The sequence below is a fragment of the Anopheles moucheti genome, chromosome 2, assembly GCF_943734755.1.
Source record: "Anopheles moucheti chromosome 2, idAnoMoucSN_F20_07, whole genome shotgun sequence".
Taxonomy (NCBI): Eukaryota; Metazoa; Arthropoda; class Insecta; order Diptera; family Culicidae; genus Anopheles; species Anopheles moucheti.
Window position 1 is genome coordinate 62,736,960 of NC_069140.1, and position 19,833 is coordinate 62,756,792.

The 19,833-nt window shown below is 38.1% G+C and overlaps 1 protein-coding gene across 1 annotated transcript in view; it reads left to right on the plus strand.

The window, feature by feature from the left end:
* The first annotated feature begins 1,974 nt into the window (after positions 1-1,974).
* LOC128299225 (neurogenic protein mastermind) overlaps positions 1,975-19,833 on the plus strand; it is a 43,286-nt gene continuing 25,427 nt past the window's right edge. The window contains exon 1 of the mRNA XM_053035120.1: positions 1,975-2,502. Within this exon, the coding sequence (XP_052891080.1) occupies positions 1,975-2,502 (528 nt within the window). The remainder of the gene's footprint in view (positions 2,503-19,833) is intronic.

Genomic DNA, 19,833 nt, shown 5'->3' on the forward strand with positions numbered 1-19,833 from the left:
AAACGATTTGTCGTCTGTTGCGGAGGTTTGAGCTCGTTTACAAATTCATTGGTGTGGAAGGCATTATTGCACTTATATATTTATTTGGCTGTCATGTTGCTATTTCTCAGCTTAGATACATTAATATTTTATTTTATTAGTTCGTTAGGATTAGGCGTTCGATTGATTTTCGAACGATTTAAGAAGAATGAACATTATTGGAACTTATTCACAGTAACTTTGACTGCAACAGTTGAATGTGGTGTGCATATTTTTATTAATTTTGTGTATTGGGTGTGCGTGATATGCTTCCATGTAAAGAATTGTTGGATGTGTAAATGGATCTCAGTGTGAGCGTTATCAATTAGCTTTAATTGTCATTTCCTTGTTAGCCGCAATTGCGATAGATAGTTCTAATATGGCATAAAAACGAAAGGCGCAGATGGCGATTGGCGATTGCTGAATCGCAATCGTAAGATGATTCAAGAAGATTTGAAGTAAACTATTCGTTGGTTTTGGCCGCATTGGGATTTCCGTAATATAAAGGACAAATGCGTTAAACAAATTTGCAGCAAATACATAAACAACTTATTTTATCAAGTGTAAATATGATGATGCACTTTGGTTGCCATAGAGAATGCAAAAAATTAAAACTACTAATGCATTTAATGTTGCCTACATTTTAACAGGGGATATAGGCCTATACCATGTACAGTATAACTCGGCTGAGTAGAGCATTTTGGCTCCGGATATGCAGCAGCAATACGTGAACGGGCTTTTCAATTTGTCGTAGAATTAATCGATTTCTCTTCCGATGTAACATACTTCTTGCCGTGTGCTCTCATACTAATGCTTTGTTTTTTTTCTTTCTTCTTTTCGATTTCTTTGGTTGCCTTCTAGCTTCTTCTAAACTGGTGACAGTCAGCCGCCGCACGTTCGCTCCGGTACATCGCCGTTGTTTAGTGAAGATTTGTTCGCATTTGCGCCGTGTCCCCAGCGTGTTGTTCACGGTAGTATCGCGTTCAAAACTGCTCCCACGTGCGCTCCCCTTTCGTGCCGACAACGAGCGTCGCCCGTATGGATGTATTTGTAGCTGTGTGCATGTTCAGCAGGACTTCAGAGCAAGAGAGCTCTATCGCTATTGATTATGTTCCAGCGTGCTCTGACACTGATGGAACAAAAACCGGTTCATCATACGGTGACTGCAACAGACGGTTGTAGCTTTCGGATATCCCGCGAGATGCTAGGATGGAGCGAGCATCCTGAGAAAGAAACCTATCGTTTTCGGCCTGTCATTCAGTACGCCGAAGTGATCGTAAACGTGCGGAGTTCAAAAAAGTGTTAGTGTAAATGCGCGACTATCAAGGCACGATCATGACAACCGTGTATTCACGCATGATAGTTTAAGTGCAGTATTTTGGCTTTTGCAGTATTTTGGCATAGCAAAACATAGTGTTCGTCGTTGTAACAAAGGGAGCGTATCGAACGTCTTGGATATGTGAGTTTGTAGTTGAGTTTTGACTTGATGTTCGTTACAAAACAGCTTAACTTCAGCCGTGATTGGTAAAAAACGTTGATGGCATGCATGGCAAGGAATGCATTACACCCACTGCATCGTTTACCGTTCGGTCCATGTCCATCAACGATCTTAGTATAACTTTTCGCACTAGATAACTATTTTAATAACAAGGACTAAAAGTCCTGTGCTACAAATGGATCTCATTGTGCAATAATAGTCTGCTAGCTATGAGTGTTGGTGCATAATGAGCGAAAAAAGGCAACCTAAGGCCTAGTGATCCGGGTGTGAAACCGATAGATTTATTTCCGCTCAGTAACATAAAGTGGTGATACGGGAGTGAGGTGTAGTGTGGGTGTGTGTATACGACGGCGGGGGTACTCGCTATTCTCTTTCGGGGACTATCACCTTTGTATTTGTGGGTGCACGCACGCATATTGGCGCGGCGTGACCACAAAGCCACCGGCACCAACGTCTGTATGGATGCGGGAGGACTCCCAGTATTTCCGGGTGCTAATCAGGCCAATCACCTGAACAGTCTTCACCTGCAACAGCAACAACAGCAGCAAGCTCAACACCATCAACTGACGCTGCAGCAGCAGCAGCAGATGCAACTGCTGAGCAACCACAACCTTCATCAACAGCAGCAACAACATCCGCAGCAGCTCCTACAGCAGCATCAACTTCAGCAGCAGCAACAACATCAACAGCAACAGCAACCGTTGCAGCAGCTTGCGCAGGGCGGCGAGGTTCCCCAGAAGCGTCAGGCGGTATTCGACAGACTGAAGCGACGCATTGAAACCTACCGGCGGCGGCAAACCGATTGCACGCCTCGGTTTGAACAAACCTATAGTGGGATCTGTGAGCAGCAGAGTCTCGAAACGACTGCTCTGCAGAAAAAATATCTCGAGCAGAAAAATAAACGATCGCTGAAGAAAACGGAAAAGAAGCAGGCCGAACAGCAGCAACAGACACTTTCCGGAAATCTTCAAAGCAGTGTTCATGTGGTAAGCATTTTTAAATTTCTTTTCTTTTTTAAAACTTTCTTACGTTAATATGGTTAACGTTAACGTTTTAACAAAATGAGTTTAATACCACAACATAATTTATGCGAATAATGTTATGGACTTTTAAAAATGGTGCTCCATTATTGCATTGCATACTGAATTTGATGCTATTCGCCATATACAACGGTGTGTTTCATATTTAATATCGTAAACAGTCTGTGTTAGTTAATTTAAACTCTTTTGGATTATTTGCCTCATGTTGTCTTCATTATATTCATGATACCATAACGATTCATTCACTACCTGGTAACTGTAGGAATCAACGTTCATGCAAGCGTTTAAATTGCGCGATGATGTAGAATCCAATTTTCATTTTCAATTTTCACGTCTGATGACTTCGTCTCACCTTCTGTTTGCATTTGAACTCCTCCCTCAAGTGTACTCCCGTTCAGCAAGTGTAGTTGGTGTATTCGGTTACACTGCAATGTCCAGGTATCAAATGCGGTAGGGGTTTGATTTGGATTTCCCAATTTTGGTTCTACACTAGTCGCGAATAGTACCCTGGAGCATTGCGATTGTCATTTGGTCATATGAGGGATTTTATTTCATGTATGTTTGCATTTCCTATGCCTATTTCCAATGTCACATTTCCATGTACCATTCTCTAATAACACTGCAATAGTGACTACGACGATAGACCAGCTTGTATTTATTGAACCCATAGCTTGAATAGTTGTGCCACATACATATGAAGAGTTCATTTCATAAAAAGATCATTCATTGCAACACAATAAATTATGATCATATAAATTCTTAAACATCTTGCTCTGGTGAAGTTGTATGACCTATGAGTACATTATTAATATATTGTTTCGTAGCAGTCGTTATGCCGGTTGTAGTGCAATGCTATTTAACTGTTTTATTGGATGAAGACCCTCATGTTGTATTTTCATAGTTCTTTAACTTAACCCAGCATGTGTACCCTGATAATGGTTGATAAATTAATAATAAAATGTAATATTTTGCTTGCAAACTTCCTAAACCTGGGTGGTTTTTTTGAGCTAGGACTAATGGCAATGAATCTATTCACACTACACTGAAGTGTAATATCTTGCTCTACAAAAAGGAATAGAGACATTCATATTATTCGGCGAACACAAGAAAGCATCGACTGCAGAGGAAAGACATCCATTGATGTATGTCTCAACATGAATTTGAATTTGTATCATGAATTTTAGTCCAATTGAACAAAACGAGGAATGGCAATATGTGTTTATAGTGTGTCCTAGTTCTCTTCGATCCAGCAACTATAAACAGTACAAACTGAAGTGTGTCAAAAAATTACTGCTTAAAGTTATTAACTCTTTTTGATCGATAAAAAATGAAAGATTAGTATTGAATTATGTACATTTAAACATCAACATTTCTTCTCTGTCAGAATAGTCTGTTCATAGTTAGGGTTGGTTGGATCAAATGTGGTGACGGTTTGTAGACATTCTGAAAGCGCCATAATTCTTCTAGGAGCATAACACTTGAAAAACGCGATGTAAAATGTATAAGGCTCATTTTGAAAGAAAGAAATCGCAAGACCTTGCGCTGTGAAATACACAGCACAACCGATATTCCTTCGTTGTTTTTTACAAGAGAAACAACTTGTTGTCGCTTGTGTTCTCACGCTTGGTATGGTTGGCAACAGCTGGAGAACTCAGCAGGTGTCAGTTTTTCTGTTTGAGTGTGTAGTACTGTCCTCTACGATTGTATGCCTGCTATTTTTCGGGGTTTGTATCGATTACACAAGTTTTTTTTTGTCTGCTGAAGCTTTCATTTTTATGAAGTGTTATAACGCTACGTTATGTTGGTGTGGTGTTTATGCGATAAGATGCTATAATGTCAAATTTCTTGAGTTATTAACATGTATTCCTGTTAAGGAATGTTTGAAGATTGTTTCACTTGGGGGCAAAAGATATAATACTTCTTGAATATTTACATCGACTTTTTGGATATTTTCAAAAGATATTGGAATTTGTAAAAAAGTTTTCTCGAACTTGGCTTTTACTTTACCACCAATTGAGAAGGGGCACGCGCTTACGACATGGTGTGCGTCTCAGTAGCGCTGTCATTTCGAGGAATGGTTGAGCCAGTAACAAGCAGGAACGTTCAACGAAGACGAACGGTCGCGCGCATTCACTGGGTACCTCGCGTATGCCATTGACCTTTCGAATGACTTTTTAGGAGTGCATCCTTCCGAATTGACCTTACGAAAGATGCTTTATAGAATCCGAGTGTTTTTAGCAAGTGGTCAGTTAGTATTGGTAAAATTTCATATTGTTTGACAACACATTTTAAGATAATTATAAAAAAGCTTTTAACAAAAAATAAGCTTTTTGTGAGAACATTTAATATAATCACTGTTCTGATGCTGTGTCAGTAACATTATATAGTATAAAGAAAATAGTCAGCATCTATTACAATCCAATATGTAAGGCTTCCTGTTTGGACGAAATAGAGATAAATATAGTTTATCATATTTCATAAAAATCTTACTTTAGTAAAAACAACACTTCACAGTAAAATCGCGCAATTTCATAAATTTATGAATAATATCTCAAATGTAAAATATGATAATGAAAAAAAAAACACATAAACAACAACGCAAAATCTGTTTAATGATTCAACTAGGTTCAACAGAAGGTCATTTTCTTTTTTTCCGTTTTGCTGTTGTTTTGAAGCTCGCTATGGTGCGCAGTAAAATACGAAGTTAATCGTTGCGTGTCACAGCCGACGTATACAGGGTGTTTTTGTTCTTAACTTTACTCATATCACACTGTGTAAGATGATGTTCTGGTGAAGTTTAAATTTATTTATATGCTTGACAGCTGGTGAACTTTTAACTTTATTTAACTTTCTGCGATAGGTGATAAAAAGGCCAAAGTAAATAATGGAATAAATGAATTAATATTTTGTAATAGTCATAAAAACATGTTGCTTTTCCTCCCACACAGCTTGACAAAACTGTGGTAACTGTGGATTTGTAAAACATATTGAACTGTGTACATAATACTTGTCGGTTTTTATTAAGGTTTGTTTACTAGAGTGGTTTTCTCTCTCTATCGGCACAACAACCTCAAGAGGTCTAGGCCTGCCATTTCTGGTATTCTTTGACTTTATTTACCCGTAGCTGGAGAATCAGTCCTGCGTACGGGACTCAGTTCTTTTCAGTTCGCAGTTATTTTCAGAAGAAGGAAGGACAATTGAACAAATTGTAGTAATTTATATACAATCCAGATTATACTAGAAAAAAATTCTTCGTTAGCAGCACATCAAGCTAAAGAGATCTAAAGAGAGCTACAATTTGTAGCTTTCTTTGACTTTATTCAGCCATTGCTAGATCCTGAGAGTTCTCCGTCTTGTTAAGTTCTGATAGGTCCTGTTAGGATTTTGCACCGGTCCTGCCGTGTAAAACCGGTACCGCTTCAAATACACCATCGACCCCCCTCGAATTTGAAGTAAAAAATGTTATAGAAATAGAAATTTCTTTCAAATTAAAAAGAAGTCTGACTATCATGCGTTTCTTATTTGTATCGTAACACCATTCAATCACACTAACTATAGCAGCTATTGTTTGAACCCAGAAACAAAACTCACTATAGGAATATTTCTGTGTCATAAAAGTGATCCTTCATTATTCGCGTAAAGGTTTTTCTGTCCTAATAGTTTTGAGGATGTTCAGGGTGTTTGTGTATTAGGGCCCCTCACGTTTATGTACTTGATACATTGCACGCCAGAAGAAGGGATTTTTATGATGATTAAAATTAAAAGCGTACCCGCACAATCAAGACTGCAATTGTATTTTCGGTACCATCGGTACTGCGCTACACTTCTACAGTTGCAACTTGTAGCCAACGCGTCAGGCGTGTATGTTTCACGTGTAGTAGCAAGTGCTATAAAATCGATTGAACTGTACGTTTCTTCAACTGGATGATATCAGCAATACCCTTTTTCCAGCACTACAGGATTCTTCCTTGTGTTACAGTACCGGGATATAATGTTCTACAGATCCATCTTTTCAGAACTGTTTGTTGATTGAAGCCCTGTTTAGTTGGGGTGGTTTTGTTCCCCTTCTCGTTCAGTTCCTCACCAGTAGTAACACTATTGATCCTTAGCACGCCATGGGGACCAACGAAAAAGATCTGGCCTCCTGCTTACGAAAATGTATCTTCGACGGTGGCCTAATGAAAACAAATTGTTTTTCGTGTGAAAATAAATTTAAGGTCTGCGTTTATATGTATGAATACATTACGAATCAACAGTAACGCATGAAGAAAGTTAGTTACTGGCAGGATACTGTGTGTGTGTGTTGCTTCTGTCCTGAAATTCAATTGAATTGGGAATGTTTTATGCCATTTATATTCTGACGATTTTTGTGTAGTTTAAAACTTATTGTATTGGGGCGGCCCGGTGGCATGATGGTAGCGGAGCCGGTCTTCACACGAACGGACCGGACCAAAATCCCATCCGGAGCAATCCCCCGTAGCAAGGACTGACTATCCGGCCACGTGGTACAATAAGTCGATACGGCCAGGCCGTTCTTACGAAACAAAACAAAAAAATAAAACTTTTTGTATTTCGACGGGAGTCTATTTGTGCTAGAATAAAGGAAACATTAAGAGTAAAGAGCTCTAATCTTATTATTATAAATGATGATGTTAATGATGATGTGTTACAAATTTAATTTAAGTTCACAATATTTCCCGATACTATAAGACTGTGAAATCTTAAAACGACAAGCATTTTTGTTGGTACATGATTATCGTAGGTTTGCACTCATCTCTTGCAAGTCTGCCCTAAAACATACCACCCACCAATGCACACACAGCCAAATCTGTTGTGCGGCGTAAAATGATTGGCTTGACTAACAAAGAAAAGAAACGCGTAGCTCGAAGTGAACGTTATATTGTAGCATTAGCCAGTTTATGGTGACGAAATTTATCGAAGGTAGTGCAGATGACGTTGGGCAAAGTTCAGTACAGTATAAAGTTGTGCGTTTCTCAGCATTTTCATTGTAGTGCGTACCGAAGCGGTCACCATTGCGTGGTCTTAAAAGACAATACTGTTTTGTTTGGACCAGTACTGCTTAGTTCAAGCTTCAAATTTAAGCCTTATACAACGTGGAACAACCACAGTGTGCTACAGAGAAAGAGAGAGAGAGAGATAGAGAGAGCGAGAGAGAGAGAGAGAGAGAGAGAGAGAGAGAAAGCGCGTCAGTTGTGTAACGATGGCCAGACTTAACATTTGGTTTACAGTATTAGGATAAAGTTATTATTTGTCAAATTTTACTTTTACTTATATTTGTATGTAAATATTCTATAATGAAATAGAAACCAGTTCGATAACAATTTTTAATACTGGTGCTGTTTAATGTATCTTCTTTCTTTATCTGCACAACTTCAAGCAGTCTAGGACTGCCGGTTCTGGCTTTCTTTGACTTTATTTTCCCCCATGCCAGATAACTAGTCCTAAGTACGGAGGATTGGTCGTTATGGTATTTTGGACCGGTCCTGTTGTGTGAAGACTGGCGCCACTACCAATACACCACCGGGCCCCACTGACTAATGTGTTTATGCATAAAATATAGATAACGGCGGTGTGTTAGAAGCTTTTCGCAGGAATTAGTTTTTCCATGCTACAAATGTAGAATATGGTGCAAATAGCATAAAAGTTTAACCATTTTTCAATCCATTAGATGACACAATAAACAGTATATCATGCTTAAAAGAGAAAAGCTTGTCTCAACTTGTACATTTTCTATGCTTTTGGTGAAACATTAACTGTTAAAAACACTTGAGCCTGCAAAAGCTTCAGATATACCAGGGTTGCAGGAAAATGAGGTTGAACCCTCTATGTGCGATATTGAAATTATTATGCAAAAAGATTCTGTTTACGAATGGATATATTGTTAAACATACATATGGAGAGGAAATTTTAAATTAATTGTTTATTTTCAACCGTAGAACATAGTGCCTTTCACGTAGTTTAACCATTTAATTTGAGCAATGAGTTAAATGCTTTAAACAAATTCAACATTTTTGAATATTGGCGTGCTCGAGCATATGTTAATTAGATATGTGAAAGCATATCGCGGTAACGAAAAAGAGCTTTTTGCTACTAAAAGCTTCGGAAAATGAAATATCACTGTAACCTCAAAATTTTGGTTTAAAGTGATTTTATGTTAGCTAATGAATACATTTATTAATGTTTACAGACATGCAACAATAAGGGTGTGTAGTTTCAACTTTCGTAAGATTGTAAATACGTCATGAAACATGAATCACATTGATATTTCATCAAATCAACCCAAAGGGATTGAAATGCATAGGTAGGAAATTTAAATCACTATCAGTTATTTATGACTGAGTCACAAACTTATTGTAAAATTAAGCATTATAGAAAGACGAGGATAGTTTAGGGAATCCTTAGTAACTTTATTTGGTCAAAAGCTAGTCTAGGATAAAGCTTTTCGACCTATAACCGAATTGCTGGTGGAGCTCTCGTGCCCCAACGCAGCTTTTAGGGAAGTATCGATGTCTAAAAAGCTTTAAGTGTTTGTTTTATTTTTGTTGTTGCGTTGTACCTATTCACCGATTAAGAGATACCTTGATACCGTCGTTGCTTTGCTGTTTGATGTATATTGAGGTCGTTGATACGACAACGGCAACGCGTCTGCATGGATAGCATTGTGAAAAGCTGTCTTTTGAATGGTCTCAGTGCCGCCACTCAACCGCTGATTTCGCTCCATTTAGCACATAGATTGGCGTAAGCAAGAGGCAAACTACGACGAGGAATTCCTTTCTTTCCATTCCAATCGTCCATGGGTTTCGTCCACACGTCAGCTCAGCTTTACGCAAGCTTCGTACATTCGCATTGTCAGTATGCGTCTCTTTCTGTTGGTCGACCGTGTGCGTGTTTAATTTTTTGTTGTGTCAGGATAGTGTCTCGCTCTGCCAAAGCTTCTTTTTTACGACAAGTCTCATTTTCTGTGTTTGTTAAACAGAAGAAGAGTCGTAGCAATACTCTGGACGAGAAAAAATTTCTTCTCTGCCTAAATTTTCTCTATTTTATCATTTTATAAGAAATTGTTGATTTTTGTACGTGATTCTATCATCAAACAGTGTATCATACGTTTGATAGCTATGTGCAATTTACCATAATTTTTTAGAACTACAATCGTACAATATTTTCGGCTCTTGTAAGAATGATATTAAATGTAAGAATGATATTAACATTCTATGTTGTTGAACACATCATCTCTTTCATCCCTTTCTAGTGAAAAAAGTGTTTCTAATTCTATTTATAGTGACGGAAAAAGTATTGAAATTGTCATTTTCAAAACATTGACCGGCATTTTGTAATACCAAATTGTGGCAGAGTAGTGTAATGTAATGAATGTAATATTAGTTTGTTGGAAATTTGGAATTATTCTTTTTTTTATTTTCAAATCAATAATTTTTAAAGCTGCTAACTTACTTAAAAGCAGTTACTATTGCTAGTTTCAATGTCAATATCTCCATCGTGGAAAGAAATAAGCGGCAGTATCACAGAGTCACGCTTGGTTGAGAGGGCTTATCGGAAGTGATTACACGATACGTTGTGGAAGTAGTTGTAACAGCTTGCTGTAACCTATCATCTATGCTTCACAGCAAGCACGGCTCGCGGTGCTTAACTGGAGAGGGGTTCCACCAGCAACACGATCAAACGATGTGTGTTTGAAAGCGTTCCCACGACACGGTTTCACGGTGGCACTTGAACGTGTTACTTTTTCCATACGTATTTTAGTCTGGTGCAAAACGTACAAGTACAAGCTGTTATATTACAGCCATTTTAGTTTGGGTAATCAGTTGGTGCATTTATAAATTATGTTTTTAATAATTGCATGATTTTCATGAAAAACGTAGATGAAATGAAATTAATTTTGGCAACCATTGCTAAAGAAGGCATAATCACAACACTTTTTATTTCCATCCATATCCGTATCATATCATAACAACTTATAAGTTAGAGAACCCATGGAAATATTCCAATCTATATAAGTTCCAGTTAAGTCATATAGTTCATCACATTTATCTTGTGTGTTTTTCAGTGATAAATGATATAGCAAACATTTTTTTTTGTTTCGTTAGAACGGCCTGGCCGTATCGACTTATTTTACCACGTAGCAGGATAGTCAGTCCTTGCTACGGGGAATTGGTCCGGATGGGATTTTGGTCCGGTCCGTTCGTGTGAAGACCGGCTCCGCTACCATCATGCCACCGGGCCGCCCCATATAGCAAACATTAATTACCGTTTAAATGCACAACACAATATCATAGCCAGTCTGGGTTCAATTGCCGCTGGACATTACATTACATTAGAACATTTTTGTGAGTGTATTTTCAAAGTACATAGTCACTGTCACTGTAAAATTTTCGGAGCACTGAAAATAAAATATTAAAATTATCGATAACTGATTTAATTTAGCTGCACGCAAAGAACGGTTTGCAGCCACACTTTGTGAATGTGTGATTGCGATATAATTTAAGTAATTCACTGATCGGTCCGGTGGGGTATTGGTAACGGAGCCGATCTGCTCACGACAGGACCGAGAAAAAATTCCATCTGCAGCAAACCCCTGTAGCAAGTACTGACTATCCGGTTACGTGGTAAAAATAAGACGATAAGCTTTATAATATTTAGTAAACCAAAGCGTGGCAGGCATAATTTTGAGTCTCGTTAATCTATGAGTCATTAGATCATTCGATCTTTACCAATTGTGATGTTCACGTAGATTGCAATATTTAGTTATTCAGTATAGTCACCATATTCCAATGCACAACTTTTCAATTGAAGATCGACTTTCATTCGATTTCCTCTATTTACGTTACGCACGATGCCATTTCAAATGGAAATCCTTTTATAAAAACATTTTAGCGCGCCAGAGAGGAATAGTGACCGAAAGCTGAAATATAGAGTTTTTGAGAGCATGATAAAAGAAAAATTCCATCGAAAAGAGATGGAAATGAGAGAATTAACAAATAGAGAAATTTCGTAAAGTTAGATTCGGCGCATAATGCATCGCAATACCGATTGGTCTCAGTCCCTGCGGAAGTAGAGTGCTTATTGGGAAAGCTGTTTAGCGGTAATCAAAGGAAGTGTGAGGTTTGTTGCATGAACTCGCCATCATACGATTGCGAATCCTTTCCCCTTCGCCGGATCGTCAGTGCTTGGCTCGCTATGAGGGAACATCCGCCCGTAACCTGCTATCACTTTGTTTGGTGATTTTTCGGCTCCTGTTGCCTCGCAATGGGGTGAGAATTCTGTCGCTCGGCAATAGGTTGAACCAACAAGACACCATTACTTACTTTGGAGGAATCGCTATATTTTTGTGTTGTTGTTGAGAATACGAGTAAGTCCGTGAGTTGTTTTACGCACTCCACTTCGCTATACGTGCTGCTAGTGAAAGAGGGTCGTTAGAATTCACACCATTTGTGGGACGATTCAATGCCTATTTAATACACGTATTGGATGATGACGATGTTAAACTTCCTTCGTAACAGCTTCACCAGATTGAACACAATATATATTTTAATTTACACGCATTATACGCATTACAATTTATTTACACAATGCGCTTTGGTCAAACATAAGTTGTAGATATACTTGATGATTTCTTCGTTGTTTAAAAAAAATATTGTTGTTAATTATTATTCACAATTTTATGACATGTTCCCTGTAAAAGCCTCTCTTACTTCTATTTTCTTATAATTTGACATCATACACGGACATGTTGAATAATAATGAATAATAATAACCGACAAGCTTAGTCTACAAAATGAAATGCAAGCAATATTGTAAGATATCGCGTCATTTTTTCGGTGATAGAAGTAATTTGATTCTACCCGTACGGATTGTTATGCTTCAAAAGAAATGCCAATGCTGTTGCTTTGAACCTTTCCCGCTGGCTTTTTACCACACTTGGTGGCATTGTTGATGATTCAATATCACCAGCAGTTGGTGGTGTAGACACCATAGAAGAACCAACGATACCCGAATATACCGGATATACCGACTTGCTGTGCTGCGTATGCCTTTCGCTTCCCCACAGAGGGGTTTACAGAAGTTTACTGATACAGGAAGCGGCTCTAGGAGGTTCACTGGTTTATGGCATCGCACGTCCGATGCAGCAAAAGATTTGTGTATTTGACGTACATCTTGCGACCGAAGCTCATCATCGCACTGTTGTGAACGACTCAGTAAAACCTGTTCTCAGCTTATTCTGGCGGTACACAGTGCCGGGATACGTCATTGACGCCGACGTCCCAATTCTTCTATTTTTCCATTTTTATTCCATCGCGCGGGACTCGCGTTGGAGTTGGCTGACGATATTTGTATGGTTGTAGCCTTGGTTGAAGTTGGAACAACTTCGACCCAGAGCGAGCCTGCTCTTGCATGGTAGACGGTAGGTTGCTTGCGCAACATCGATCGACGTTGAAGAACTTCATCAACGTTATTTCACAGGTTGTTGATCTCAGAAGCGATGGCGTACCATGTATCATCGCCTAGTCTGCCTAACTCGCTCTCTTTTTGGATTTCTCTTTCTCGTGTGGTTAAAATGTGTACCACAAAAGAGTTGTACTTCTGGTGTTAGCTTTGTTGAGGGTGTTTTGCGTCGATTATACTATGGGATAAAGATAGTTTATTATTACTAAAATTTGCGGATAATTTATCTATTGTCATACATGTTAAGTCATGCGTATATTAATGAATAAATTGTTTAACATCCTAATTTTCAAATTTCTATAAGAAAAAAAGTCTTGATATAGTGTAAATGCAATAAAAATAGAATTTAAATGAAGATGAACTCACTTTTGAATCATAATTGACATGTTTGACATGTTTGAGAAATTCATGTGGATATGGAGTTAAAAAATGATTTGTTGTTTAATCTTGAATCTGTTGAGCAAGTGTTTTATTTGAAGATAACTATCGTCATTCAGATGTCTTTGTAATTTTTTATCAATCTGTAAACTCTCTTCTTCTCACACAATGTCATTACATTACAATCATATCCAGCTAAGTTTCTTCTTAAGTAATTCTTCACTTCAGTCACTACAATGTTACAATGTACAATTTACAAACGAAATTCTATATTAAAACTAGGTTTACGTAGTGATGGGAAAGTTCATGTTTTGAGGAACGAAATGGAACTGAGGTCCTTTTCTTAAAGGAAAGGAACGAACCTAGTAGGTTCGTTGAACGTATTGTTATGAGGATATTAAAATAATCCTGTATGTATCCATTATTGAACACTTTAGTATAATTCATTTACAGTTTTTGGTTTACTCACAGTTTTGAATATAAATTACTATGAATTGATACTATGAATTCTTCGCTATTATCGATGTTAATTTGTTATCATAGGTCTGAAAAGATCATTAAACACAGGATTAAATTTAAACAAACAAACTGAAGATGTAAGAAAATGAATGGTATGTCAAAATGGAATGATCTTTAATACAATGTCAAAAATAAGACGAGCATTCAAGAATGCAATTCTCGAACCGATCGCAACTACACCCATTAAAGACCATGAAATGTCTTATAAACGTATTTTGTTGAAGTTTCTTAAACGTTTATCTATTACTTCGTTTCGGCAATATCTTCCTAGTTTTAGATTAAATGCATTCCTTACAAAATTAAACCTTCTAAGTCTACACCACAGTATCGTGCCACGTGACAAAGGACTATAACATTGGGGCAGATTATACCATAAGTTAAAAAGCTTAAGCTTTCAGCTTGAATCAATCAAATAATACAGTACAGGGGACTGTATCATTCGGAACAGATTCGTGCAGAACATAGTATTTTGACATAGAGAATAACATAAAGGATCATTTTTGCGGAACCACAATTGATTATTAAATATCATCGTACTATTTAAAAAAATTGGTTCAATATTCCTTTTTTTGGTGTTTCCATTAAAAAAAGTTTGTTTTACGGCAAACGGCAAACATGTCCTAACCTGGTTCAGACCAGCAAGGAAAATAGTTTGTTTTGACATTTGTTGAGCAGCTGACCGAGCCTTTCATTAGGAAATCAATCAAGTCAAGTTAAGCCTAAGAAAAACGGATTAGCCATTTTGTATGCGGAGCTATAAGCGCATAAGCCTGGAAACGTTAAAACGCATACAAAAAAAAACTGGCTTAGAGTTGCAAATTTGCAGTTGCAAAGTTGCTAATTTGCTTAAGATCATTGAACAAGCGTGGGCACATTCTTGTTACTATAAGTGCTGTTTACATTGCACCACACTTTTGAAATCTTCGAAAGACGAACAAAATATGTAGGTGCAAAAAACTTACTTTATGAATTGTTATGCACCTAGGTTCGATCGTTCCACAAAAGGAACGAAACGAACCATCACTAGGTTTACGGGCGTTTCTCAGCTCTACTTTCTCATTTTAAACTGATGGGTGGATTAAATTCGTATTTTATGGCTAGCGATTGCTGTTATACTTGCATCAACATATGGATCAAATGTCTCTTCGATAAAACATTTAGACTACTGAGCGCTTCGAGTTTTCGATGCACGCGAGGATCATTTTGGGTACGAATTGCTTTTGTTGATGATGTTGATGACATTCAGGGCCACATAATTCGCTTTATACCACTTATTAAAAATCTCAAGGGTATTTCTCTTTAAGTTTTCTTTAGATTTATTATTGTAACCCATCGAATTTGACGGGTTCTCTAGAAATCTGTATACCAAATGTAAATTTTTGATTTTTTTTTATATTGCTTAACAAAATAAGCAAGTTTTTGTGGACTTTTATGATGTTCGCAATTAAATTTTATCATTCTTAAACGTTAAAAACAACACCGCATGCTAATACCCATTTAATAAAGATCCACTGTCGATTGTCGCACTAAGCTCATCGCCATCAGTTGCCCCATTATCTTGCTCAACTATCGCGTCTGGTAAGGGATTGCATGCATGCGAACGTACGCACGTCTCAACGCATACAACAATTCGTACATATACAGCTTAGCGCTCATTAACAGCGGAATGAATCTGGTTGTATGACCATGCAATTTTGCTGTCAGAGGGGTATGAACTCGCATACACACCTGCACGAATCGTATTGCAAACGACAGCAAATTCAAAGTGTACGAAGCAAAACAGCTCGGAATTGGCGAAGTGAAAAATTGTACATTTGAATAAAGGAAGAAAAGGGATAAGAAGTAAAAGATGAAAAAATAATTTAAACATAGGGAAAGCGTCAAAACGAAGAATAAAAATGAAAATTGAGAGAGAGAGAGAGAGAGAGATCAAAATCACAAAGAGAGAGAGAGAGAGAGAGAGAGAGAAAGAGAGAGAGAGTGAGAGAGCTTGCTTTGTAAACCGATTGCAAGAGCGTATTTACGCTTGCAGATAAATATGCGTATGCATGCTAAACCATGAATGCTTGTATGAAAAAAAAAACGATTAAAGGTGCTTTGGATTTGTAAATGAACAATTTCCTCCCGTCTCGTGAGGTAGAATCTAAGATTGACACACGATTGGTCGATGGAGAGAATTGACCTTCGAACCACCGAACCTCCGGTGAGGATGAATGGTAAAAGATGACACGCATCTAGTAAATGTCAACATAAGGGTGAATGCGTATGTAGCAGACATTTTACAACAGAAATAAACATCATGTAAATGTATTATATGAAATTCATTCGCACACCTTGGTTGAACTTATCATATCCTTGAACTTACCTTGCATAAACTTATCATAACCTGAAAAATTTACATATCGAACAAAATCACACCGACGAATAGTAAAGTAGTACCGCCTATGTTAGGTTTACTAGTATATAATTCCATTAGTATTGCTAACACGATTGCATAACTCTATGTTAATATATTTGTATCGTTTAAAATTTGTTCCTGATTGCCTTTTTTTGGAGAAACGTTTCGCTAAATGATGAAAAGTGCAAGAGAAAACAAAAAAACGGAAGTACTCTGTAAACAACAATCTCTTGTGTTGGGCTGACGTCTGATGCAACACTTTCGTCGCAGTCACAACAATAGACAAACGCCAAGAAACCTTTATGCAGTACGTCTACGAAGGCGGCAAATGGTTGGTGCGAGTTACACTTTTATTACGACACTTTACCCTTCGCTAAGGAAACAGCTGCGGTACGGGTTAAAATAGCAGCAGCCCGATGAGGAGAAGGAACAGTTGATGGCGGAAAGTGTTCTGTAACTGTTGGGCGTACCGCTTCGCTAATACTTTGCGCTGGATCATGTTGCATTGCCTGGAAACCTCATTGAATTGTGCGTTTAACAGCTGGTAGGGTGGACATGGAAATTTGACTGGTATCGTAGTGTTGCTATTCGTCAGGTGTCGGGATTTTACTCTCTTGTGCTTGATCTTGGTATGGATGTTGTTGAGCATACAATATATCGTACTGGTCATCGCTTATCCATTTATGAACTAACGACATGAAATTGAGTGCACTACTACTATAACACTAGAGTCGATCTGTTTTGGACAGCAATATGCTTAAAGTTGCTAAAACGAATTGCTTGTTCGTAAGATGTTCAATCGATACATTCAAACATTCGATAACAAAGCTGATGCAGTTAACGTCAGAATTTTATGCTTATTTGTGTTTTGTTTCCGATTCATTGTCCTCCCTGTAATGAGTGGGAAAGGTAAAAGATTTCCATATAGTCGCTCCTTCATGCTAATGCAGCTGTTACTCACTGCAAGCGATGTCCATGAACTGTATTATTTGTGCTGGGTTTATAGGTTTAATTAAATTAAAATGATGTCACCCCTGCCTTTGAACTAGAATTCAATCAGCTCCGAGTTTCGTTCCTGAGGAATTCGTTTTTTGTTGTGCATTGCATCAATTTTCAAGACATTGGTTTATGTCACTTTGGATTTTCGATTCGGAGTGGAATGAATAATACCAGCACATAACATCATTTAGTTTAGTTATTGTTATTGCTTTTGTTTTTATTAAAATTATTATTGTTATGAATGTTAGTGACATTTTCAGAAGAAGTTGAATGATACAGTATTTTAGAACGTGGGACTAGGTGTAGAATGCATTGTAGTTACCAGCCTGGCGACAGTCTGAACATGTGATATTGCTCCAAGGTACTGATGTCTCGTAGTAGTTACTAGGATGCTAGCGGTGAATAAGACGAGTATTCGTAGAAACCCGAATGACGCAAAAGGAGAGAGATACATGAGAACGGACAGGATTTGTGAGATGAAAGAGATTGAGCATTCTTACTCACGGAGTGTAAAATCCCATTTTTTAGCAGTATGATTTGGCATGGTGTTGTACGTAGTAGTACAACTAAACTTATAGTAGAGCCGCACGAAGCAGCAAATAATGGTTTGTTACTGCCAGGAAAGGACGCCACGAAGCGACAAACGACAACCTCGAAAGAAGCGAGGGGCAGCAGTGAAGTGTTAGCGTTGGTACCATACACACGCACCACTGGCGTCAATAGGACGAAACGCCATCGATGTGGCTAGCAAGGACATGGATTAACAATTCGAAAAATAGAGACTATTTGAATCTGATACGATGCAACGTTATTCTGCTTTTATTTAACGATAATACGGCAATTGAGGACCAATACTAGCTACCGATTTGGGCAACGTGTAGCTACATTTACTGGAGAAGTGTTTAAATCTTTTAATTTAACTGTTTAACTGCATGAAATATCAATAGCATTTATTTAGAACTTTCATTTAATCGATTGAAAACATTTTGTGCATTGAGATTATTAAATAGAATTATTGATTTTAAATGAGAGATGGGATATTTAAATTCGAGACAATTTTAACTGAAATCCTAAGAACTAAAATGTCCTCCCAACTTTTATTACATTTACGTACATTAAAAAAGTTGCTATATGATTTGGTTTTTTGAAGTTCAAACGGGCTCGGCAACATTAGCAGCAACACTGACAGTGATAAATGATTGTACACACATACTGGTTTTTCTCGACAAGAGCAGAGCACAAATAGCAAACTGTGATTATGATTCTGATCAGATTTCCTCTCGTGCCCAATCTGCTTCTGCTTTGTTTCTCGTAAACTCAAGCTATATGACTCCGTGCCGCGCAACCGGCGAAGCGAGGCAGAGGCCATAAACAATCCTTTCTGGAATGCGCGCGTAACGGCGACTGGGGTTGTGCACTATGGGTGAGGGGTGGATTGGGTCGGTGTGTTGAGTTCGCCCTGATCGGTTCCAGTTGAGTCAAATGTTGCGCCATGCTTCGAAAGAGAGCGAGAGAGGTTTCGATAACGATTGGGGCCATCCGAAGACCAGCGTTTCGAGCGAATCAGAATAGATTGGTGCGATGGATGGCAACAATGCCGGAGAAACCTGACGCGCGTTCCAAACCACGAAGAGCCACACTCTTGTTGATCTGGATGGAAACGTTTTGGATGATTGCGGCGATGTGAGAAAACGTGTTGCGAGATGACACACTCTCACGAGTTCTGCAATCCCCTTCGCGTGGGTGTCGCTGAGTTCGTGCGAACAACCGTGTAGACTCGCCGCGGAGGTTGAAATCGACCGGAAATGGAGCGTCACGTGTGCATGAGCGAGAAGGGAAGTGGCACGGTTCACGCATTTTCCGTTCTCTTACTCTTTCTTGAAGCGGGTTCGTTTGTTACAGTGTTTTTGTTTTTCTACCCAACTGTACACGAAAATGACAGATTGCTTACAAGATATGAGTGGAGTTGGAAACTGATGCTTCAATAGCCACCCCTGCAACTCACCAAGCAAACCCAACGCCGTTTGATGTGTACAGCTGGCAGCATGTTACTAGTACACAACCCTCAGAGTGCCCGTGAAGAATTCAGTAACCGCACGAATAAGTGTCTGTTGCTTCTGGATCGTAAGAATCGTATCAACAAATGCACGAATCGCCTAACACTGATATTTAGAGTATTGAAATTTATAGAATATTGGAAGTGCATAAATTTAGCACAAACAACTATGTCGTCCATTTGATACGATTTATCATTTTATATATGTTCTGCTCTATTATAAATTGAATTATTTTCACATGTTTGGAATTAAAATTGCTCAAGAATAAAAAATGGATTATTAAAAGAGAAAAAGACCGAAGATCCAATAAGAAAGTTAAATCTTTTTTGTATAGCTTTTGAACTAAATGATATGCCATTGTTCAAGAACGATCAAAATTCTCTCACCCGTGCGTTATAGCAATTGTTCCCTATTTGTGACGTTTGGCGCAATCATACACCAGTAACT